At 43.2% G+C, this 26,780-nt stretch overlaps 1 protein-coding gene across 17 annotated transcripts in view; it reads right to left on the minus strand.

Moving 5' to 3' along the window:
- The window catches only part of fhod3b (formin homology 2 domain containing 3b), a 612,757-nt gene extending 588,229 nt beyond the window's left edge, over positions 1-24,528 (minus strand). For 6 of the 17 annotated variants that reach the window (XM_072560552.1, XM_072560551.1, XM_072560549.1 and 3 more), the window contains exon 1: positions 23,993-24,469. In XM_072560552.1, coding sequence (XP_072416653.1) covers positions 23,993-24,157 — 165 coding nt within the window. In that variant the 5' untranslated portion in view covers positions 24,158-24,469. Of the gene's footprint in view, positions 1-23,992 lie in introns of all 17 variants that reach the window. The other 11 variants (XM_072560542.1, XM_072560537.1, XM_072560546.1 and 8 more) reach the window with 9 other exon arrangements.
- Positions 24,529-26,780: the final 2,252 nt, after the last annotated feature.

Genomic DNA, 26,780 nt, shown 5'->3' on the forward strand with positions numbered 1-26,780 from the left:
TCCCCCAAGTCCCTCCTCCCTACCTTTTATCTTCGCCTGCTTGGCACACCCTCCTCATTCCTGAAGGGCTTATGCCCGAAATGTCGATTCTCCTTCGCCTTTGAGGCTGCCTGACCTGCTGCGCTTTTCCAGCAACACATTTTTAAGGTGACCAGTGATCAATGATACAAGCCAAAAAAAAAACACCACCTGTACACAAATGCATAGAGCAGATGATCAACTGTGTACAATTCAATTCTATTTTAAATTAAAAACACATGAAAACTTGCAGGAGCAAGCCAAACAGCTCCCAAACATGCAGAATGAGTGAATGGATAAGATGCAATTTTCCCATCCCTTGAGTTGGCAAGGGCAAATAATTAGGAGAGTTGGCACTGGACAGACCCCTCAAATCAAGTAGAGCACTAATGCCTGCCGTGTCATGGGAGCTCTATTCACCTGATCAGAAGGCCAAAGGATGGCTGCTAAATCCTTCTCTCCCTATGATACCCACCCCACAACAGTTTAAAAGAGAAAGTCCCACTTTTGCTGCTCAATTCCCAGCTACTAGGCCATCACTAATCTTCAGGATTTAGAAGCACTCATTCTCCCAAGATGAACATTCTCAAAATGTTGACTGTAATTGGTTACCACTTCAACAGAATGGAATTAGAACGGGTAAGCACTCATGGCCTGCAAAGTCAGTGATTACTGAATGTACCCACCAATAGGGACTGGAAATTTAAGGTTTTGTTTCAGTATCTGTAAAGGACATACATGGGGATGGAATTATCAGATGGTCATCAAGGGACAAGACGATTGGGGAAAGCATACAGAAGAAAGAAAGGTGACTGATGCAATGGACCAACCCCAGATGAAAAGGAGCTGAAGACATGAAACAAAAAAGTGTTGGAGAAACTCAGCAAATCAGCAAGCCCAGCAGCATCTGTGAAGCTGAAGACATCCTTGAAGCAGTTAACCTTTGATGTTCAGGGTAGGAAAGAAGGGAAATTTGTTAGGTACCCATCTTGAATAGACTCAGATTCTACTATCAACTCAATATTCAAGAATGGAGATGCAACTAACCCGCCAGGAGTTTACAATGTATTCGCAAGTAATTACTAAGCTGTTCTACATTCCAATAAGCAGTTCGATTTTACATTATTAATGATCAAATCAGTTGTTTGTTAGCTGTTTCTAACCAACAGCCTACACTTGGTGAGGATTTCCGAAAAGAACAAATTCCTAGTGTTGTTTTAAAGCAGTCCTGTTCAGACCATGCAAAGTAAAGCATAAAAGTAGAATGGATCTTATGTATGCCTCACACTCAAAGATGTGGCATCAATAACTTTCCCTATTACTATTTGTGGAGATAACAATAGAAGGATAGGATAAAAATAACTTGTACATGGTGTTGTGATAGATATTAACATTTGCTTGTTTGAACCAACTCATTCATTGCAAGGAAAGGACAAACAGTACTGCAGTTAAATCTAATAAGTTCACAGAAGATAGCAACAAATATACAAATCAGGTAGAACTGAACCAGTCAAGACTACAGGGGTCAGTGCAGCAAACAGTGGTAGCCATGGAGCAATGGGGCACTTTGACTGAACTACAAATCCCTGACATTCTCAGTGAGAGGCTTCTGGGTTATTCTTGAGGAGCTGGCTTCCATTTGGAGCCTTGTGGTCTAGTGGTTTCAAGACTGACCCTGCAACAAGTCATCTTGCAATCTCCCTCCAGAGGGCTGCAAGGTTTCTGTTACAGGTAAGTTCAAAATCCCAATTTTACATTGCTGCTGGATCTACAGACAGATTCATTTATTGGCAATATATACAAGTAGATAAGTATTCTAAAGTACAATCCAGGACAAAGAGTCACAGTCATAGAAATGTATAGCACTGAAACAGACCCTTCAGTCCAAACTGTCCATGCCGACCAGATATCTTAACCCAATCTAGTCCCACCTGCCAGCACCTGGCCCATATCCCTCCAAACCATTCCTCTTCATATACCCATCCAGATGCCTTCTAAAATGTTCCAACAGTACCAGCCTCCTCCACTTCCTCTAGCAGCTCATTCCATATACATACCACCTTCTGCATGAAAAAAAGTTGCCCCTTAGATCTCTATTATATCTTTCCCCTCTCACCCTAAACCTATGCCCTCTAGTTCTGGACTCTCCCAACCCAGGGAAAAGACTTTGTCTATTTACCCTATCTATACACCTCATGACTTTATAACCTCTAACGTCACCCCTCAGCCTCTAACACTCCAGGGAAAAACAGCCCCAGCCTATTCAACCTCTCCCTATAACTCAAATCCTCAATCCTGGCAACATCCTTGTAAAATCTTTTCTGAACCCTTTCAAGTTTCAGAACAACCTTCCGATAGGAAGGAGTCCAGAACTGCGCGCAATATTCCAACAGTGGCTGAACGGATGTCCTGTACAGTCGCAACATGACCTCCCAACTCCTGTACTCCATACTCTGACCAATAAAGGAAAGCATATCAAATACCTTCACTATCTTATGTACCTGAAACTCCATTTACAAGGAGCTATGAACCTGCATTCCAAGGTCTCTTTGTTCAGCATCACTCCCTAGGACCTTACCATTAAGTGTACAAGTCTTGCTAAGATTTGCTTTCCTAAAATGCTCATGTTTATCTAAATTAAACTCCACCTACCACTCCTCAGCCCACTGGCCTCTGATCAGGATCCCGTTGTAAATTGGAGGTAACCTTCTTTGCTGTCCACTGCACCTTCAATTTTGGTGTGATCTGCAAACTTACTAACTATACCCCTTATTCTCACATCCAAATCATTTATATAAATGAAGAAAAGTAGTTGACCCGGCAACACTGATCTTTGTGGCACACCACTGGTCAGAGGCCTCTAATCTGAAAAAAAAACAAACAACCCTCCACCACCACTCTGTCTTCTACCTTCGAGCCAGTTCTGCATCCAAATGGCTAGTTCTCCCTGTATTCCTGGAGATCTAACCTTGCCAGCCAGTCTCCCATGGGGAAACTTTGTCGAACGCCTTACTGAACTCCACATAGATAGCATCTACCACTCTGCCCTCATCAATTCTCTTTGTTACTTCTTCAAAAACACTCAACTAGAGAGTTACAGACATTTCCCACACACAAAGCCATGTTGACTATCCCTAATCAGTCCTTGTCTTTCCAAATACACATATATCCTGTCCGTCAGGATTCCCTCTAACAACTTGACCACCATTGACATCAGTCTCATTGGTCTATAATGCCTGGCTTGTTCTTACCACCTATCCAGTTACACAGTCTAGATAAGAGTGGTGCTGGAAAAGCACAGCAGTTCAGGCAGCATCTGAGGAGCCTCACCTATCCAATTAGTTTATGAAAAGGTTTGTGCTATCAGAATAGATATTTTGAACACTCCTGCTTTACAGCTGACCCTACAAACATCATGCACTGAACCATAACTTAATCCTTTTGGCGTTCCCACCACCAGCCTGTGACTGAATATTTTTCTCTGGATGTGGAAATTTGTAGCAATTCACAACTCACTAAGTGAGTAAGTCTCATCCTTTATCCAGGGAGCAAGGCCCGAGTTTTAGATTCACTAGCCAACAAGAAACTCAGTACCTACCTAGTCAAGCCTCCAAAAGGAGGAATTTGTTTCAGTGAATTCCCCTCTCCCAAATTTATTCTACTCCATATTTCTTCAAAATTCTGGATCCAAGCCAGTAAGCTGACAAATGAAATCTTGCGAACTTTTGGAGTAAGTGAAGGAAAATATAAACACCTTGGAGAGTTTCAAAAACTGTATACACTAATCCAGATTAGTTTATCAAACTCCAGTATAAATTAGAAGCCAGACTTTCTTATTCTAATACTCCGACCCACTTTCAAATGAAGGCCCAATGTATTAGGAGAAATTCCAATTGATACACGAACCTGTCAGAAACCCATTATTCACATCTCCTGCGTACCATACTGGTTATCTTTAAGCCCAAATCACTCAAGTCAGTCTATTTTAGAGACCACTTTATATTCTCAATTTATTTTCTACTCAAGTTTGTATCATTGATAAACTTCAACATCTTGCACTTTAATGCCCCATACAAGTCAGATTGAAATGGCTGAGACCCATCCATTAACTGGAGTGCCACATGAAACAGTTACAATCTACCCATCTGCAGCTGATCCCTTTTAATCCTGTTAGGTCTTTCATTTGGCCATCACACTGTGGATACTCTTCCTCAAGTTGAAATTCATTTATGTTTAAGAAGGAGCCAATTTAACCAGGTTGGAGTTGAATTAAGAGAAAATGAGGACAGCAGATGCTGGAGGTCAGAGTCAAAAAGTGTGGTGCTGGAAAGGCACAGGAGAGTCAACATTTAGAGCATAAGCTCTTCATCCTGATATAGAGCTTATGCACAAAACAGACTCTCCTGCACCTCAGATTCTGACTGACCGACTGTGCTTTTCCAGTACCACACGGAGTCGAATTAACAAGAGTGACTGTGTTACTTAACAAGACAAATATCTCAACATACATACAGAGGGTGAGTTCATAAAAAAGGATCAGGCCAAGTTGTTTGTGATTAATAGACAATGTTGCAGCCATCACAGCAAATTGTAGTGACAGCATTTTAAAATTTATAATTAAGTAGTCCTTTGAGATGCTTCGTTTTGCAAGTGGATTGAGATGTTGTCCTGGGTTCCTTTCAATGGTCACTGGCTGGTAGTAATCAGCAAAAGACCACTTTTTACTTGAACCTGCTGTCTGGGGGTGTTTAGTAGCCAAATTAGCTTTTGCAATACTTAAATCCACACAGTAACATGACAGGTCACCAAGAGACCAGAGTTGCATTCAGTTTTAAACCCTGATCTTGTAGATCCTTAGAAGGGATAAGCAAACATGTCTGCAGGCAATGGCTTCTGACTGACAATAGTCAGCATCTAGTTGTCTAGATTTATCGATTTGAAGTTTGGGATCTGTCAGTCAGTCAATAAATTTATATTCAGTGCTGACAAAGATATTAGAACAGAATTATTTTTTAAAAACTTGCCATTGTTCAGATATATCTTTTTCAGACACTCCAATTTGTTATGTGAAATATTCTCATCACAATAGTTGCAATGTAAAAATAAATTGTTTTTCCTCAATTACCTTGAAAACAAGAAACCCTAAATGTAAGTTTCTTGTTATGTTACAAAAGGATCCAAATATTAGAATTCTAAAACATTTTGTTTTTTTAAAAAAAAAATGAACTGGACTGCCATAGCCAAGGAAACTATGGCTCTAAACGCAGATTTCCTGGTAAAGTCTGTGTGAAGCCCATGGAATATCATACCTGTTATAAATGGTGAGGAAATGTCAAATAGAAGAGGCTTGAGAGATAAATTGTGCTAACAGTGAGGCTGAACATCCAGTTACTTACCCACACAACTTGACACCCCTCTCTCCAGACAAAAGGCTGCCTCCTATGGAGATGTCTGCTTTACTGTTCAGGAATATGCAGTTTCAAATCCCTTTCTTGTAACACTAGCCCGTGCACTAATTTCAGAGTAGAGTACTGTGCTGACAACACCCATTTAAAACACCCCTTCACTGCAGGTAAAGTCTATTTCTCCAGTGCTGGATTCACTGTCTAAAGAAATCAGACTAGAATTTCAGCCAACCTGTAAAACCAATCTCAGCATTGACCACAAATCAGCCAATATTAAAGTTACCATCAAACAAACTGCTACACAATCTTAGCTACTCTTCATGAGCAATTCAGAGATGAATTTTTTTAAAAATAAATCTCTTTTTGGACTTGCCTTATTCTTAACTTGTGCTGCATTACTAATCCTTCATGTTTAGCTATAAATAAATAAAAAGGAAGCCTGGTTAATTTGGCTCTTAAAAAAGTTAATTCAGATCTGAGGAGAATGAAAGTTGTACAAGCGAAACATGCTTCAAGTTAAAAATGTTGTGACCAACTGAGGGTGAGGATTTTGGAGAGGGGTCAGGCAAATAAAAAAAGGTGGTGGGTAAGTTAACAACTCAAGGGTATCTTGGCCAGAGCTCTGGGCAAGTTTTCCCAATTTGCTAATGTCTGGCTGGAGCATTTACATGCTCTGAAAGCTATTCAAATTTGCTACATATAACTGCTCACTGATAAGAACGTAGGCCAATGCTTTCTGAAGTGCCTAGTTTTAAAATTCTCAATTGTAACATTTCCCTCGACATTGCTAATCAGGCTAGCTGGCACACGAACCCCCATCTTCACTCTCCCTCTGAGCAGCAGGGTTATATTTGCTGCCCTCTAATCCAGAGATGGCACCAGAATCCAAAAGAATTCATGAATATCCAGGTCAACTCAATCTCTAAAGCCACCTCTAAACAGCTTCAGGATGCAAGCCAATCATCTCCAGAACATTTGCCAGCTTTCAGACCAATTACATTATCCAGTAACATTTCTGCCAATAACTACTTCAAAAAGCTCTTGCTTTCATTACACCCACACTTCACTCAAGGCTAAACAGTCATCCTGTTGGAAATTTTAGATTTATCTAAAGACATCTCAAACTTTCTGGCTCTCACTACTTGAAAAGAAATTAAATCAGAAGTCTTGTCAGTCACTTTTAAAGTGGAGGCAAAAACAAGGAGCTCAAATAGGCCATGCATCAACAATTTCCTGAATTTTTGAACAGAATTCCATCCCACAAGGTAGACTCCTACTTGCCACAAAGTGATCAAAAAATGTGCATGTTTCATTCAGCTACACATTTTAGCTTACCTTGTTTAGCTCTTTAATGCAGAAATTTACAAAAATAAAGTCTACAATTTGATTCAACCTTGTAAACCTCAGTGTAAATAATACAATTACATAGCATTTAAACAGCTTACATAGTTGTACCATCTTTAAGTGTTCCAAGATGCTTCACAGGAACACACTCAAAATAGGCCAAGTAACAGAAGGAGATGATTGGGGTTGCTCAACCCCAAAGGCTTGGTCAAAGAGGTAAGTTTTAGAATGAGGCATCTTAAAAAGGAGAAGCGGAGGATGGCTGTTTAGGGAGAGCATTCAAGGCTTGGACCCTAAACAAAAGATTAAAATTGAATGCTCAAGAGACTAAATGAGGTGAAGTTATGGAGCTGAAGGAACCTAGGGAGATAGAGGCCATGAACAAGGATATTAAAAAAAAAAACAGTTGCCTGGGAGCCAGTACAAGTTAGTGAACAATAGCAAAATACAAAATTAGGACTGAGGGGGGAGTTAAGACACGTCAAAAACCTTTTCATTTAGAGGGTGGTAGATATATGGAACACATTACCTGAGAGGGTGATGAGACAGGTGCTCTTTCAAATGTTTAAGCTGCATTTGGATGAGCAATTAAAATGCCTGGGCACAGTAAGGTATGGGATTAGTGGTGCTGGAAGAGCACAGCAGTTCAGGCAGCATCCAACGAGCAATGAAATCTACTGGATTAGTGGTGCTGGAAGAGCACAGCAGTTCAGGCAGCATCCAACGAGCCACAGTAAGGTATGGACTAAGTGTAGGTAAATGGGATTGGTCTAGTTTGGAGTTCACTGGTCGGTATAGACATGGTGACCCTGGAGACATTTTTCTATGCTGTGCGACTCAAATTGATGGAGGGTAAAATATTGGAGAACAGTCAGGAATGCTTTCAAAGAGTCAAGAGAAAAGATGAGAAAAGGCATGTACATTTCTACCTAAGATGAAGTGGTTGCCTCATTCATGCCATCACTGAAGATTACCACTAGATTGACTTAATCCAAGATTGAGAGAGCAGGATGCAGGTTCCTAGAGAACAAAATTTAGAATGAAAAAAAATGCCTTCAAATCTTCCCAGTAGTTCAGTACGCAGAGAAGTGCTTATCCAATATCTGAAGCAGCAGTATGGTAATTGAGCAACAGAAAAAGAGTTAAGAAGTTGTGTTGCATCTGGTGATTGGAGTGGCTGCACATGTGAAAAAACTATGGGTTTATGTCAGGGGACAAAGTTTTAAAAAAAAAGGTTTAGGAGTTGGGCTTGGAGGGTATAAACTCTCTAGCAAGGACTGAACCTATAGGGACACAACAGCACTGCAATATTCAAAATAGCAATAGGCCAGTAAGATCATTGCAGGGGGTGGGGAAGGAAAGAGTGAGCAAGAGTGGGGGTGGGGAAAATAAGACGGTGAGTGAGTATACTGTATACTAATCAAAATAAATCACAACACCAGGTTATAGTCCAACAGGTTTATTTGTAAGCACTAGCTTTCTGAAGTACTGTTCCTTCATCAGGTGGTGATCACCCTGATGAAGGAGCAGCGCGCCGAAAGCTAGTGCTTTCAAATAAACCTGTTGGGACTATAACCTGTTGTGGGATTTTTAACTTTGTACACCAGAGTCTGACATCAGCACCTCCAAAGCATACTAATCGGTTATAAAAACAGCATCGCAGATTTTCGGCACATTTCTATTTTTGTTTCAGGTACTCTAGTCCTTTTGAAAGCAAATACACTACTGTCCTCAACCACTTCATTTGATCGCATGTTCCACATTCAAAAAATTTCTTCAGTGGTTAGAATCATTGCACAGATTTGTTAGTTTGACTTACTTTTACAGCCCATTTTTTGGATTCGCAGGAGTTGAACCTTCTCTCCACATCTATTCTGCCCAATGCAGTCCAAGACAAAACCCTTTCGTCAGGTCTTCTCATCAAGAAAGGGAAACTGGTTCATCTTTCACAAAGAAAGAAACTTCGTGCAAAGTTTGTAATGTCTTTCATACTTCAGTGCAGCTTTATCTATTTTTATGGAGATTAAAACCATACACATGGACCAGTTTGATAATCTCAGGTGTTAGAAGTTCAGCATTAAAAAACCTTTTGCTATTTGGAGTTTGGTACTTCCAAAAATAATAATTCATTGCTTTCATTCTGCATTATAGTTTCAAGGTTTATATTATGACAAATTAGGTTCTATTAAAAAAAAGGAGGAAGAATGAATTTAAAGTATTTCTCAGTGAAAACCCAATTTTGAAAACAATATGGTTTTGATACAGGAATTCAAACATTGCCAAAAAGCCATGTGATTTTAGCTAAAATAGCCAGCAAGCCACGTGGAGACATTTTTTTTAACAAAATGTGGTAGCTGACTTGTGTAGGTAGTGCAAGTAAGCACACATGTTGGAGAAAAAAAATCAAGTGCAGGGTATCAGATTTTAAAAAGTAGATGAATCTGTTTATAAAATCAAAGATAAAAAAATACTGTGGATACCTGACATCTAAAATAAAACAGAGTGCTGAAGAACCTCAAGTCTGACATCTGAGGCAAGTGAAAAATGTTCATGTTGAGTCCAATCTCTTTATTCCAAGTTGCAACAATTCTTATATGGGGTAATGGGAGGTTTTTCCTGTGTAAAAGCTTGTGCTCATTAAAGCACATGTTGAAAGTACATGACAGCCTCAAATACATTGAATGACCCACTCCACAGTAAATTTATGTTCTATTACGCCAGATCTCACATGAGGATCAAATTACCCAAAAACTAACATCTGGGACCATAATCGATCAGTGCTTGGAAATCAACGTAAACCCCATTCAATTTTCCCACCAATCTTGATCTGATGCTGGCCTAGATTTAAATTGGGACATGGCTCCCAGAGGATCACTAGCCACCATTTCCACCAACAGACATATTCCCCTTCCCGTATCAACCTTACGTAATGACCACTGACTCCAGGACACCCTGGTCCTCTACTCCAAAACACCACCACCACCACTGTTTTCCCCACTCGCCCAAACAATACTTCCCTTTGCAACTACAGGAACTCCAAAGTGTAGTCATTCTTCACACCAGACACCAGATTAAGTTAGCATTCAAAGGCAATCACTCAGCACCTACACGTTAGTCATGGAGACCAAACAAAGGAGCATTAATTAACTTAGAACAGGCTTGCACCCATCAAAACTAGCCAAAGACTGATGAGTAATCTCTTGGCTAGGCCCACCAAGTTTTAGAGTACTCCTCAAAAGGGCACATTAACAAGTTTTGCACCAAACATGTCCAAGCCACTCTACTTTGATTTAAATGCTAAGAACAACATTTATGGAAACAATAGTGTAGTTTGCAATCACACCACATTTTCTTAGATCCAATGACTTAGTGAAATTACTTCACTGAGGGCTGCAAATATTTGGAATTCTTTACTACAGATGGTCGCTGAAGGGGTTCAAAAAAGTTTTGATTGATAGTCCCTTGATTTTCAGTGCCCAACCCAAGGATCAGATCAATGTGGATTTGCAGTTTAGGATTGTCCATTTTACGTAGACGGCCACACAGCTACTCAGACTTCTCTCAACTCAATTCACCCTCCTAGACCTGTACTTTGTCATTCCAACTTCCTTTGAATCCTCTTTCTCCAATTCCTCAGCAGATCCAGGATGGTAGATAAAACCCAAGTCTTTGTATTACTGAAGGCCAGAGGGCTAGACCTCTGATCCAGAACTGGATTAGTGGTGCTGGAAGAGCACAGCATTTCAGGCAGCATCCAGAACTGGCAATGCCAGCACCCCAAAAGACTCAAATGCCATCTGGCAAAATCTCCATAAAAGAGTTGGAGATGAATAAGGGCAGCACAGTGGTTAGTACTGCTGCCTCTCAGTGCCAGGGACCCAGGTTCAATTCCCACCTGGGGCAGCTGTCTGTGTGAAGTCTGCACATTCTCCCATGTCTGCGTGGGTTTCCTCTGGATGTTCCAGTTTCCTCCCACACTCCAAAGACGTGCAGGTTAGATGAATTGACCATGCCAAATTGCCCGTAGTGTTGTTAGGTGCAGGGGTAAGTGTTAGGGAATGGGTCTGCGTGGGTTGTTCTTCTGAGGGTTGGTGTGGACTTGTTGGGTTGAAGGGCCTGTTTCCACACTGTAGGGAATCTAAGGTAAAACAAAAGCAGGTTGACAGTCCAGAGTATAGTGCTGGAAAAGCATAGCAGGTCAGGCAGCATCTGAGGAGCAAGAGAATCAACATTTTGGGCATAAGCCTCATTCCAGATGAAGGGCTTATGGGCCAGGCAGGCTAAGAGATAAGTGTGTGTGTGTGTGTGTGTGTGTGTGTGTGTGTGTGTGTGGGGGGGGTGGGGGCGGGGAGGGGGGAAAGAGGGGAGGAAAGAAGGGAGAAAGGTAGATGAAGGTGGTGGGGAGTGGGGGTGGGGGAGTGATATGTCAGAGAAGGTGGAGCAGATAGATGGGAAGAAAGATGGCATCACCCTCTTGACTGGTCCGAGGTGGAGGCTTGGGACTGGGATATAAAAAAATGTGGGGGAGGGGAAATGAGGAAACTGGTGAAATCCACATTGATCCGGTGTGGTTGCAGGGTCCCATAGCAGAAGATGAAGCGTTCTTCTTCCAGGCGTCAAGTGGTTAGGAATTGGTGACTGAGGCAGCTCAGGGCCTGCATGTCCTTGGTGGAATGGGAGGGCAAGTTAAAAAAAAAGGTGTTCAGCCACACAGTGGTGGGGCAGTTCCTCCCTCACCTCTGTCTAAGGTCCCAAAGGATCCTTCCACAGATACAAATTTAACTGTACTTCCACTCACGTCATCTACTGTATCCATTGCACCAGATGTGGTCTCCTCTACAGACAGGAAGCCAACTTGTGGATCATTTCAGAGAACATCTCTGCAACACATGCACCAACCAACCTCACCGCCCCATGGCTGAACACTTTAGCTGCCCCTCCCACTCCACCAAGGACGTGCAGGTCCTGGGCCACCTCCTAACTACCAGAAGCTTGAAGGACAAAACACCTCATCTTCCACCTTGGGACCCTGCAACCCCACTGGATCAATGTTGATTTCACCCATTTTCTCAATTCTCCTCCCCCTCCAGCCACTCTTTCTCCCCCCCCCTCACATGATCCAGTCCCAAGCCTCCAACTCTGCTCCACCACTTTGATCGGTCTATGTTCCTTCCCACCTATCCACTCCACCCTCTTTGCTGACCTATCAACTTTTACACCCCCCCCCCCCTTCATCTACCATCACATTCCCAGCTAAACCCCACCTCCCCACCCCCACCATCCAGTGATTATCAGGAATAAAAAAGTGTACAACTACATATATCACACAAGCATCTTCCCTGGGACTTTCTGGAAAAGAATTGGTGTGGGTCCAAGATTGTCATCTTTCCCATTACAAGTCTTGTGCCTTACTGTTGCCTTCATTGTCAAATTATCCGGCTTTAAATCAAAAAATTTATTGGGATGACTTTTCAATTACAGAGCACTTTTAATTTTGGTTAATTGCGTTGTCAATGAAGCTACTGATGACAGCATCACATGGTCTTGCCAATATTATTCACACTGAACAGTTTATGGTTAGGATTATTAACATTGGGATAACTGGGTTATCCCTACACATGTCCCATTGTTTAGAGGTTTCTTTCATTAAATCTCTCAGGTTGGACAAGCAACTGTGGAAGAATCCCTGTCCTGGGCCATATATTCCTTCTTTCAAATGGAAGGACATTGGAGCAACTTCAGACATTGGCACAGGTGTATTCATTTTTGTAAGTGATTGAAGGAACATGGTGCATGCAAGGCAATTGCTAAAGCAAGCCACTCACAGTCAACGTGCTGCTCATCATACTCTTGATAAGTTATTTGTACAACCCTAGCATAACATTTAATAGCCAAGTTAAAAGTATTCAAATGCAGTTTAAGGACAGATTGGAGAGAGAGTTGCCAACAAGTAGGGGGTTGTTTTTTTTTTCAAATTTGACCTCATTATATTCCCTCTTGCCCTAAAACAATGTCATTCAAACATGCAAGTGAGTCATTGCTCTGAAGACTGAATCCAAGCCACAAGAGAACAAATATTTAGAAATAATATTTACAATGTATGACATGGTTGTCAAAAGCTGGCATTAGAAACAATTGCCTTTCTGTACTAATCTTAAACTCTTGAAGCAGTTGTGTGGAGAAGGTAGATTTTCACTGCAGGCAGCTTTTTCATTTTGCACATTAAAAGTGAAAATCTAGGCCAATATGTTACTGTATAAATGGCAGCTTTTTGACTAGACTTCATGACTCAATCTCATGGAACAAGGTACCAAAGTGATTGGGAATGGTATCGGTTGGAAAAGTTCGATTGGAAACAGCCTGATTAAGCATCAGGATTTTTATTCATAGAACATAACAGCACTGTACAGGCCCTTTGGCCCTCAATATTCCACTGACCCGTGGAGCCAATCTGAAATCTACCTATCCAACACTATACTGGATTAGTGGTGCTGGAAGAGCACAGCAGTTCAGGCAGCATCCAACGAGCAGCGAAATCGACGTTGCGGACAAAAGCCCTTCATCGGGAATAAAAATAAACTACACTATCCCATTTTCATCCACATATTATCCAATGACCATTTAAAAACCCTTAAACTTGGCAAGTCAGCTATTGTTGCAGGCAGTAAAGAAACTACTGCTGACATCTGTCCTATATCTATCGCCCCTCAATTTAAAGCTATGTCCCCTCATGCTAGCCAGAGGAAAAAGGCTGTCACTGTCCAACTGATCTAACCTTGATTAGATGTCTCAACTAAGTCACCTCTCAACCTCTAATGAGAGTGGGGCCAAGTCCCTCACAGCCTATCATAAGGCCTTCCCTCCATACCAGGCAACATCCTCAGAGGAGATTTATCTCCTCTGAACCCTTTCCAAAGCTTCCACATCCTCCCTATAATGCAGTGACCAGAACCATACACAATACTCCAAATGCGGCCGTACCGGATTCAGATCATGGTCAACTGCCACTGTTCACCTCAACTTATAGAATATTGGTTGTACTCCAACAAAACAACAGGAGTGGAGTCCCAGTCTTGGTCAGTGCCCTCCTTCACTGAAGACAATGCAAGACAATGAAATGGCATTGTGACAGCAATGCTCCAAACTCAGGAGAACAGTCTGCTATCATTCAGTACTTATTGAAGCCTAACAATGGATTCAACAATTGAGGATGGTAAGCAGAGCAGCCCACAAGTAATCAACACCTCGAGATTCTAGATGGCACTCTGTTCGATTCTTTGTGCACTATGTTGTAGTAGTGGAATACTTCAATTTTAGCGAGAACAAGCAGAAAATGCCTGTCTGCATTCCTCAGTCCCATCACAATGGAAAGGTCAGACAAGTAAATGCATGTTTAAAAAAAAAACTAAAACGTTCCCACCAGGGACTATCTACTGTGCTCCTCAAACTCCTTACCTGAACAATCTCATGTTTAAACAGTGCGCTTCAGGCATCTAAGGTGACCTTGTTGAATACAGTTGATTTAATGGGCTTTTCTCTGCAGCAGTTGTGCCCAGCATCATGATCACTTCCCTGCAGTGCTAAGCTGCCTCCCATCAAACTGAAAAGTTTTTCACCTCTTGATGAACCAAGAAATTACGAAGTGGTACTTTATTTTACCCTGTTCATGTTGGTCAAGTGAAGAGGTCAAACCTAGATCGCCTGTATTCAGATGGGTCAAATCATTGCTATACAATAATTCACTCCAACCTTCCCCGTTTTTATGTTCAAGTGCCCAACCCTTCTGCCATTTTACAGGTCCCAGCAGCACCTCTGGCACCAGTGATTGTTCAGGCAGGTGTTGAAAAGATGGTCATTCACAAAAGGCATTGCATGGACAGCACGGTAGCTCAATGGTTAGTACTGCTGCCTCAGTTGCCAGAGACTCTAGTTTGATTCCAACCTTGGGCAACATTCTCCCCGTATCTGCATGGGTTTCCTCCCACAATCCAAAGATGTGCAGCTCAGGTGAATTGGCCATTCTAAATTGCCCATAGTGTTAGATGCATTAGTCAGAGGGAAAGGAGTCTGGGTGGGTTACTCTTCGGAGGGCAAGTGTGGACTTGTTGGGCTGAAGGGCCCCTTTCCACCCCGCAGGGAACCTAATCTAATCACTCAATATGATGCTGACCGAATGTCAACAGACATTAGGAGACTACAACATTTGGACTGATATCATTTTCCACACCAGTGAAAGACAAGCCAACTCAGCAAAGCATGGCTACTACATTTGACGTCTTTGCTAACCAGCAATCAACATTAGCAATTATGTCAATGAGGCTGTGAACAATGTCTGACAGACCCAACAATTCTCACATTGGAGTTGGGTCACTTAAGATTGCAATCTTGTACCTGGGATTGGAGATCACTGTATTCTAGTAAACCTGGTCAGAGATGGCATGACACACCTCTGCTGCAGATGAGATTTTTGGGTGTAAACTACAATATCAAAATCCCGGAATACAAACAAAGAGCTCACAGCTCAAAGCATTAGTCAATTCAGATCCAAAATAGGAGGACCAAGCAAAGAAGTAGTTCCAGATTCAGTCCTGCTTTGGCTAATCTCAGATGAAGGTAGGATGGTGCCACTAAAAAAGGCCTCAGCACCTCATTTATAGGGGAAAAGAATGATTTACTGAATAGCTTTCCAATAACTCTTGCAGACAGGATGGAGAAGACATCAAGACTTCACCATTTCAATATATTCTTCAAAATGAGATTCGTTTGGGTCACATTCCAAGACACACACAGTCTCACTAAGATATACAGTGAGCCATTTGTGAAAAAGGAACATTTTAGCAAACCAAGGGGGAAAAAAAAACAACCTTCATTTCTAAGGACTTCCGATAACTATCGATGCCAAGATACCACTATAGACTCCATGCCTTCAAGAGAATAGGAAAGAAAAGCACAAGCACTACTTCAAAAGATGCAAAAAACAACAACAAACCCAAACAGAGCATGATCATAGAGTCAGTTATACAACATGGAAACAGGCCCTATGGACCAACACATCTGCACAGACATCTTAAACACTGGTCAAGTCCCATTTATCAGCATTAGGCTCATATCCCTCTAAACCTTTCCTATTCACATATCCATCAGATGACTTAAATACTATAATTGTATCAACCTCCACCATTCCCTCTGGCAGCTCATTCCATGCATGCAACACCAGGAGCAAACATGGCCCCTCAGGTCCCTTTTAAATCTTTCCCCTCTCACCTTAAACTTATACTGTCTCATTTTAGACTGCCCTACTCTGGCTGATAGGCCATTATTTATCCTACCCACAACCCTCCATTTTATAAACTTCTAAAAAGTTCACCCTTAATTTCCTGAGGTTCCCAGCAGGGAAAAAAAGCCCCAGCCTACACAGCACTCTCCCTATAGCTTAAACCCTCCAATCATGGCAACATCCTTGTAAAATCTTTCTGAACCCTTTCTAGTTTACCAACACTTTTCCTACAGCAGGAAGGCCAGAATTAAAACACAGTATTCCAAAGTGACCTCACCAATGTCCTGTACAGACAGCCTGACAACCCAACTTCTTCACTCAATGCACTGACCAATGTAGGCAAGCATGCCAAACACCTCCTTCACCATCCTGTCTACCTGTGACTCCACTCCACTCAATTGAGCTTCTATTGTCAATGCAGTTACTAGTGAACTGGAATTGTAATAGCTTCAATGGCTATACAGGTAAGAGTCCATTTTAACATTATGTACCAAAAAGCTCTCTACCATAACTAAAATTCAAAAGATCTTGGTTGCACTTCAGAATGTTTAGAAGAGTTGCTATGAAATGATAGTGAACTTTCTTGAACAAAATGGTTTCATTAATGGCTCAGTGCTCGATGATCATTTTGGGTAACAACTTTCCAGGACCACATTGCAATTCCTTCCTATCAATAGCCTGAACTCATCCTTCCTACCAGGTGTGTGCCACATACAGTAAACTAAAAAGATCACTAAATGACATTGTATGATTAAGTTACAGACAGGCACCCCATCAGTATATTTTGTACAACAAATATTGAGACGACACTTCTCGTAATCTAATACCTCAATCATAATTTGCCCTATAACTTCATAGGGTCAGATGTACAGCATGGTAACAGACCCTTCGGTCCAACCTGTCCATGCCAACCAGATATTCCAACCCATTCTAGTACCACCGACAGCACCCAGCCCATATTCCTCCAAACCCTTCCTATTCATATACCCATCCAAATGCCTCTTAAATGTTCCAACGGTATCAGCCTCCACAACATCCTCTGGCAGCTCATTCCATACAGGAGCCACCCTCTGCGTGAAAAAGTTGCCCCTTAGGTCTGTTTTATCTTTCCCCTCTTCCCCTAAACCTATGACCTCTAGTTCTGGACTCCCCAACCACAGGGAAGAGGTGGGGGGTGGTGTCAGGTATAGGTTTGCTCGCTGAGCTGTAGGTTTGATATCCAGACGTTTCATTACCAGGCTAGATAACATCAGTGGCAGCCTCCAAGTGAAGCGAAGCTGTTGTCTCCTGCTTTCTATTTATAGGTTTGTCCTGGATAAGGTTCCTGGGGTGTGTGGTGATGTCATTTCCTGTTCGTTTTCTGAGGGGTTGATAGATGGTATCTAGATCTGGTGTGGTTATTTATGGTGTTGTGGTTGGAGTGCCAGGCCTCTAGGAATTCTCTGGCATGTCTTTGCTTAGCCTGTCCCAGGATAGATGTGTTGTCCCAGTCGAACTGGTGGTTTTTTTCACCTGTGTATAGGGCTATGTGGGAGACAGGGTCGTGTCTTTTTGTGGCTAGCTGGTGTGTGTGTATCCTGGTGGCTAACTTTCTTCCTGTTTGTCCTACATAGTGTTTGTGGCAGTCCTTGCATGAAATTTTGTAGATGACGTTGGTTTTGTCCATGGGTTATACTGGGTCTTTTAAGTTTGTTAGTTTTTGTTTGAGAGTGTTGGTTGCTTTGTGTGCTATTAGGATTCCGAGGGGTCTTAGTAGTCTGGCTGTCATTTCTGAAACTTCTTTGATGTATGGTAAGGTGGTTAGGGTTTCTGGCTGTGTTTGGTCTGCTTGTCGTGGTTTGTTCTTGAAAAGACTTTGCTTATTCATCCTATCCATGTCCCTCAATTTTGTAAGCCTCTATAAGGTCACCCCTCAGCCTCCAATGCTCCAGGGAAAACAGCCCCAGTCTGTTCAGCCTCTCCCTATAGCTCAAATCCTCCAACCCCAGCAACATCATTGTAAATCTTTTCTGAACCCTTTCAAGTTTCACAACATCTTACTGATAGGAAGGAGACCAGAATTGCATGCAATATTCCAACAGTGGCCTAACCAATGTCCTGTACAGCCGCAACATGACCTCCCGACTCCTGTACTCAATACTCTGACCAATAAAAGGAAAGCATACCAAACGCCTTCTTCACTTTCCTATCTACCTGTGACTCCACTTTCAAGGAACTATGAACCTGCACTCCAAGTTCTCTTTGTTCATCAACACTCCCTAGAACCTTATCACTAAGTGTATAAGTCCTGCTAAAATTTGCTCTCCCAAAATGCAGCACCTTGCATTTATCGGAATTAAACTCCATCTGCCACTTCTCAGCCCATTAGCCCATCTGGTAAAGATCCTGTCGTAATCAGAGGTAACCCTCTTCGCTGTCCACTACACCTCCAATTTTAGTGTCATCTGCAAACTTACTAACAGTATGTCTTCTGCTCGCATCCAAATCATTTATGTAAATGACAAGTAGAGGACCCAGCACCGATCCTTGTGGCACTCCATTGGTCACAGGCCTCCAGTCTGAAAAACAACCCTCCACCACCACCCTCTATTTTTTTTTTAAAACATTTAAAAAAAAGAAAGAGAGATAAATTCAGCTAATGAGCATATAAAAAAGTGAAAGAGATAGTAGGTGAGAGTGACCTAAAGCCTGATTAAAAGGAGGGGTCTTAAAATGGAGACAAATGCAACACAAACAGATGTTTGAGTCAGAAAATAAAAACTTGTGGAACACAGAGTGAATAAGAAGATAGTAACATGCCTTGATTTGCATGATATCTCAAAACTGAATTTTTTCAAAGCACCAGTAATATTTAGATTTGTGAAGGCAGCATAAATCAGAACTCTCAGCATATATGCAATGGCAAAATACATTCAACAATGACATATGCCTGGCATACAGAGACCAATATCATATTATTCATTTCTCCCTTGTAAAGGAGAACTTGCTTTCAATGTAGGCTTTGAAGTGCCAATGCTTTTCTCAATTGCTCTTTCCCCTCAGAAAATCCTCATCAGAATATTCACAAGTTTTAGAATATCTGAGGCTCACGACAATGTTGCAAACAGCCTTTTAGATATTTACTTGCTTTAATTGGAAAAATGTGAACATTGCTCAGAGCACAATGTATTCCTTTTATTGTAAGCAAATAAAACTCTGGCAGAACATTACAAACCTGTTAAACATGGACTGGGAAGACGCATGGCCCAACCGTAGCTGATGCATTATCAGAGGCATTAAACATTCATTGGCTATCTTTTTTGGGCTTCACCATAGGCACATATTCTGCAATCTACCAATAATCTATAGAGATTGGGAACTGGAGACTCAATATAAATTAGATGCCAGCTATCATATTCGTCAAATCAATCTCAGGGAATCAGTTGGAACAGGACAGAATGTAGCCAACTTATACTAGCATGACTAACTAATTGGCATGATGTGAAATGCTAGTCTTGTAAATTCATACATTGTTCCGCATAGATACCAGTTTAATTTCCTTTTGAGCCAGTTTCCACCACACGCACAGTGCACTCTACACCTCAACCACCTGCTGAGAGCAAAGTTTGTTTTGCGTATTTTGCAAATTACTGTACTTGAAATCTGTATCCTTCCTCTTGAAGGTTTCACAAGTGGGAACTATTTCTCCCAGTCTATTCAAAATCACAAGGACCATCTCTATCAGATGATTTTCTTATCTCCAGCATCACGGTGTCACTTTCCAGCCAATACAATTCACTCCATGATAAAGAAACATAGAAGAGACACAATATTACAAATGCTAGAGGGTTCTCAACATATTCAAGCAATAAATACCAAAGATTTGCAGTCCAAAACAAGCCAGGCCCTTAACCAATCTGTTCTAGCCATGAGAAAAAATGCCTAAGTACACGGAGCAATTCCAGTCCAGCCAATTATAAACTCTTAGTTTGAGAGAGAGGTAGTGGTCATCACAGCTAACAAGCAGTCACTTACCAATAACTTATTCAACTGCACCCCACTTGAGTTCTGTCTGAGCCACACAACTCTTGACTTCCTTATAGCCTTAGACCAAAAAAAAGAAAGTGAGGGATGACAAAATGAGTGACTACCCTTTTCATTAAGGCACTATTGACCAAGCAGTGCATCAAGACACCATGGCAGGATGAGAGGCAAAAAGAGAACTCTTCAATGGTCAGAGCCAGATCCAGCACAAAAAGGAAGATGGTTGCTGGTGTTGGAGTTCATTCATCTCAGGGAGGAATTCCAGTGGGAGAAAGTGAATGCTAGAGGTCAGAGTCCAGAGGTGGAAAAGCACAGGTCAGGTAGCATCAGAGGAGCAGGAGAATCAAAGTTTTGGGCATAAGCCCTTCATCTAGAATGAGGCTTGTGGGCTGGGGGGGAAAAAAAAAAGAGCGCGGAGATAGAAATAGGTAGATGAACGTGAGGGAGAAAGTGATAGTTTGGAGACGGGGTGGCGGAATGGATATTTAGGAAAAAGGTGCTGGACAGCCCTACATTTCACAGGGTCATATTCTAGGCCTAAATCATCTTCAACTGCTTCAATGACCTGAATGATCACAATGTCCACACCATTCACCACACCTCAGATAGTGAGCTAGTCCATTTCCAATGCAACAAGGAATGGACAATACCCACACTTGGGCTGACATCTGCCAAGTAATAGTCATGTCACAAGTGTCAGACAATGACCATCTCCAGAAAGAGAATCTAGCAATTGTCCTTGACATTCAATGGCATTACCATAACCAATCCCCAACTGACAACATCCTAACTGTTGACCATTGACCAGACACTGAACCGGGCTAGTCTTATAAATACTGTGGCTACATGAGCAGGTTAAAAGCAAGTTGCTCACCAAAAATTTGCTAATCATCCACACAAGGTTCAAGCCAAGAATGTGATAGAATAGTTCCCACTTGCATAGATGAGTACAGTTCCAGCAAAACAAGAAACTGACACCATCCAGGACAAAGCAAGCCACTTTGATTGTAGATATCAGGCCAAAACAAACTTGGGTTATTCTCTCAAATGAAGCCTGACAACAGCCACCCCCTAATCCCCATCTGCTGCTTTCCCTAATCTTGTTATGTTTCATCTCACTGTCACTAGGGCAAATTTGTCAATTTTTTAAAAATTAAAAATAAAAACTGACAGCTCCTGTCTGTCCTGGGGCTGTGGACTACTTGAACGTTTATTGAAGATGTATATTTTTGTTCTCTTCAGCAAGGTGTGCATTTGCCCTATTAGTAGTGCACAGTACCAGTGTCTAGAAGATGCATTACAAAAAATTTATCAAGGCTCCTGAGACAGCATCACCTCTATCAAGAATGACAAGGTCAGCAGATATATGCCACCACCTGCAAGTTCCCCTCCAAGCCACTTCCCATCATAACTTGGAAATATCATATCATCAAATCTGTCCAGTGTGGAAAAAGGTATTTGGCCCAACATGTCCATACTGACCCTCCAAAGAGTAACTGACCAGATACCTACCCCATTACTCTACATTTCCCCTGACTAATGCACCTAACCTCCACATCCCTTAACACGATGACCAATTCACCTAACCTGCAGGTCTTTGGATTGTGGGAGGAAACCCATGCAGACAGGGGGAAGAATGTCTGTGTGGAGTTTGCACAGTCACCTGAGGCTGGAATCAAACCCAAGTCCCTTGGACTGCTGCCTCAGGTGCCAACCTTGCCATTCCTTCAATGGTACTGTGCCAATAAACTGGAATTTCTTCCTTAACATTTGGGGGGGGGGGGGGGGCAAAGAGAAAAAAGAACCTACACTAAACGGACTGCAGCAGTTCAAAAGGAGGCAACTCTCAGCAATTATCTGGAAGCTTTCCATAGCAATGAGCAGTGGTCCAGCCCTCCAGCATTTTGCCAGCCTCCAACTGATGCCCTCTTCATTTTAAAAAAAGAATATATTGGAGGAGTTATTTTCATAGCTTAAGTTCTTCATACCGGAGGTCATTCTTAGATAAAACCACGTAGTAACTCTACAGTGGGTACAACCCCACCAATCCATCCCCCAACTGTCACCCAGAAGAAGTCTGGCCAGTGGACTCTGATTCCCATCTCTCAGCCAGAGGGGACCCCTGTCTCCCCTCTTTTCTGGAGAGGTAGCAGATTCTCTCGAGCCGCTTTTAAAAAAAAAAGGTAAATCCCAAGCTTTCCCGGCCTGTGGAGAGGCACAACTCCAAATGGATGGCCAAGTGGAGTTACCTATTTAAGAAGTCAATCCCAAAACATTCGAGCGTGCGTATGCAATGCAGACTAACCAACATATCCTTTTAAAATAGAAAGTGCGGCGTATGAAAGTTACCAAGGCATGCAACTAAATTACAGATCTCGCCCACTGCAAACAATTAACAGGGGCCGTTCCAGCGCCGCCAGAATAATCCGTGAGTCCGCATTATAACTGGGCCGGTGCAGGAGGCATGCTTCCAAGAGACAGGTGCAGGCACAGAGCAGCTAAAGCGACGCTTCTCCAACTGCAGTTAAATGCTGCATCGCAATTAATAAGACGAATGCACACATCTTGCCGAAGGGAACAAAAATATACAGTTCCAACAGACGTTCAAGTTGCCCCCAGCCCCAGGACAGACAGGATCCGTCGAGGAGTTTCTATATATATAAAAAGTTGACAAACTTGCCCTAGCGTCAGTGAGATGAAACATAAGGTTAGGGGAAAGCAGCATGTGATGGGGATTAGGGGGCGGTCAGGCTTCATTCAAGAGAACAACCCGACTCACCGGCGATTAAAATCCTCAAAGTTTAACGTTGTTTTAAAGGGGAAAAAGGGAAAAGTAGATGGGAGGGAGCTGGAGGAGTCTTTCAGGGTCAGCTCAGCTGCTGGTGTGTGCAATGCGGTCAGGCGGTGGTGAGCTGAGAGTCCCGGGAGGGGAGGGCAATGCTCTTCCCTTTCCTCCATGGCCGGCTCTCAGAGAGAGAGAGAGAGAGAGAGAGAGAGGCGGTCAGCCCCCTGCCCAGGCCGTCCCCCGGTGCAGTGTAGCGGCCCGGGGTTCCCCTCAGTGCGACAAAGAGCAGCTCCCGCACTGCGGTACCCAGCACATACAGCTCGGCACGAACACATCGAGAGACCCTGGGTCCCAGCCCGGTCTCAGGAGACTGCCTGATATCCTCCATCCTAAATTCCAACCCCTCCCCCGCCGCCCCCAAGGTCAATCCATCACTCACTCTCCATCTCTGGTACCTCCACAGCAGAGAGAGACTTCCCCTTCCCCCCTAAAAAGCCCCACACATACCATTACAGTCCATTGCAACCCCTCCCCCCCCCCATTACATTAGTGACTCCCTAATGTTACCCACGGTCACTACAGCAGCCCACCCCCAAGTTACAGTCAGTCAGACAGCCCCTCGCACGCCAATACTCGCTCCCACACCACAATGTTACCCCCACAGCCACTTCAATCCCCCCTCTCAATGTTAGTCACACCCGCAGTGTTACAGTCACACACCCGCAGTCTCCCCTCAAAATATTAGTCACCCCCCCCCCACAATTTAGTCATACACCCCCATAGCCATTTTAGTTCTCCCTCTCAATGTCACACCCCCACAATGTTAGTTACACATCACAGCCTCTACAATTCCCCGCCACTTTGTAACATTCATACATCCCCACATATTAGTTACAGTCACACACCTCCACAATGTTACAGTCACACACCATACATAGCCACTACAATCCCCCCCATGTTACAGTCACACATACCCCTCTCACGGCTATTACAGCTTCTCCCCCACCCCAACCACGTTACAGCCCCGTACCCAAATCATTTACAGCACCTCCTGTAGCAGGTCAAAGCAGTTCTCCATCCATTCCGTTCCCCCCACCCGGTGCCCGGTTGTGGCCCCATTCCTTCCCACCGCTGCCCTACCTTGTGGGGAGCTTGAAGCAGTCGGTGCAGCCCCGGGATCTGATTGATGAGCGAGATGTCCTCTCGGAAAGTGTAGAGAGGGGGCCGGGTGGGCTCTGGGAAGTTGGTGCTGTTGAACGGATCGGTGTCGTCGAGGAACTGGACCCTGCAGACCAAGGTAGCCATGGCCTGTCCATAAACAGAGAGATAGAAAACAAAAGACAAAGAGAGAGAGAGAGAGAGGCGGTTACCCAGACGTTGCTCTCAAAGTCTGGAGTGCAAACCCAGGACGATTCCCCCCCAGCTTCTGGAAAGATGCAGCTTTCTCCAGCGCCCGCCTCAGCTGCTGTTACTCAGCTAGTCCCAGATCTAGAGAGAGATGGATAAAGAGCTCCCCCCTCCCTCCATCCAGCCAGCCTTCATATCCCTCTCTGCAGGAGAGCAGAGAGCAGCTTCTATACCGCCTGCCCAGCGCCCTCCAGCTGTGAACCCAGAGACTCAAATCTCAACCACATTATATACACCGTCTGGATGATCACAAATCACTTTACACCGGTACGTTTTTCCCTCAAAAGAAAACACTTTTGCTCGTATTCCCCTTCAGTCTCTTAGCTCTGCAATACAGAGGAGTTTTACTCTCGACTCAGGTCCAAGCTTGGGAAGGAGACTGACTTCTAAGTAGTGGTATAATTCATGTGGAGTTATTGGTCATCCCTTCGCAAGATCAGTCACTTGATTCAGGGCAACTCGATAATACCACCCTCAAGAATTAGATTGGAGATATTTCGAAAACTATTCACAGCGGGTTGGGATGACGATATAAAAGAGGTTGGGAAGATTGCACTTCACCTTCAAGTTTTTTTTTTAAAAATCCCTACCCCTCATTTGGTCATTTCAAATTGTTTGAAGTGTAATTGAGAAGACGGTAGAGGTTATGGGCTGCTGCTAAACTCCCCCGCAGATTGACTCGAGTTGTACTCAAAACAACTCTCTGCGAGGCAAGCTGGGGTGAATGGGTCAGGTCTTGCCCTAGCACCGTCAATTGTTGCAAGGAATCCCAGGCGAGGCAACGGGTGCAGGAAGAGAGGGGACAGTACTGGGACTTCCTCAACACTCGCTATTGTTTGCCATTGCCCAGTTAGCAATAACGCCAGTTTTTTTTAAAAAGGTGACCAGTTACCACACTGTTTGCACCATCTAGCGGCAGAGTGAAAGCACATACTACTATGACATGGAGTTGCCCTCCCTCTGACCCACTTAGTTTTACAGTGGCATTCACAAAAGAGAATTAGAGTAGTTTGGAACAGGGGGCCAGTTCAAAACTCACTTGCTTAGACGTGTATAAAATATAGAGTTGAAATCTCAAACAGTACTACCTTTTAAAAAAAAGGGTAGAGATGTGGATTCTGCTTCCCTCATTTGACTTCATCCCAACTCCTCCCCAAAGCACCCCATCAGGTGACACTCAGAAGCTTATTACCTTCAACTCTAAGCATGTCTGTCGTGCTCAAAATTTACCTCTTCATCCCAACCATCACAATTTCACAACATTTACAGCATAATCTGACCATTTATGCACAAAGACCCCATGTTGGGATGTGGAACCAAGAAATGTGGCACTGAAAAGGCACAGCAGGGTCAGGTAGCATCCGGGGAGGAGGAGGGTCGACATTTCTAACTAAGCCCTTCTTCAGGGATGTGGAGGGGAAGGGGGCTGAGAGATAAGGGATGGATGGGGGAGGGTAGGTGGGAAGGCATTAGGTGGATGCAGGCGCCCCCCCAATTATCTCTCCACCCTGGAGGCTCCCTGCCTCGATTCCAGATGAAGGGCTTTTGCCTGAAACATCAATTTTCCTGCTCCTTGGATGCTGCCTGACCTGCTGTGCTTTTCCAGCACCACACTGATCTAAACTCTGGTTTCCACATTTGCAGTCCTCACTTTTGTCTGGATGAAGGTGGGAGGCAATTGTGATAGGTCAGCGGGGGGGGGGGGGGAAGCAGATAGGCAGGAAAGAAGATGGACATGTCAAGAAAGTGGTGTGGAGTTGGGAGTTCCTGGTGAGATTCTCAGCTAACTGGAGATTTTCTGATGTACAGTATTAAGGCAAATGGAATTTTGACATTTATTGCCAAGGGAGTGGAGTATAAAAGTGGCAAAAAAAAAAGAAGTGTAACCATTACAGCAAGGCATGAATGAGACTGCACCACAGAGTCTTGGTGCCCTCACATGAGGTGGGATGTAGTTTCATTGGAGACAGTTCAATGACAAGACACTAGGCAGCTCACAAGAACAGGGATTTTGGAATATTTGTTCACACCTCCCAGAAAGTGGCTGGACAGGTTAATAGGGCAGTTAAGGCAGCATACTGGACATTTGCCTTCATCACTCAGTACAAATAAGAGCAAAGTTGTGTTGGAGTGCCACAGATGGAGTACAGTGTGCAGTTCTAGTCACTGCATGATGGGAAGGATGGGTTTTCACTGTAAGGGTTACAAAGGAGATTCACCAAGATGTTGTCCAACATGGAGCATTTCAGCTTTGAAGAGAGGCTGGTGTATTCTTTAGAACAGAGAAGGTGGGAAGGAGGGTGGGAGAGGGGTGGTGGGGTGCTGTATCCATTTTACCAGCTCACAATAGACCCCATGTGACTTCATTTTTTGGATCAACATTCCATGAGGAACCCGGTCAAAAAAAAAGTCTTGCTAAAAAGTCTATACAGACAAGATCCCCACCCTGCCTTCAATTATCTGTCATAATTTCCTCAAAAACCTCATGTTTGAGAGAGACAACTTTCCCCACACAAAGCCA

Source organism: Chiloscyllium punctatum, chromosome 41 (genome assembly GCF_047496795.1).
Source record: "Chiloscyllium punctatum isolate Juve2018m chromosome 41, sChiPun1.3, whole genome shotgun sequence".
Lineage (NCBI taxonomy): Eukaryota > Metazoa > Chordata > Chondrichthyes > Orectolobiformes > Hemiscylliidae > Chiloscyllium > Chiloscyllium punctatum.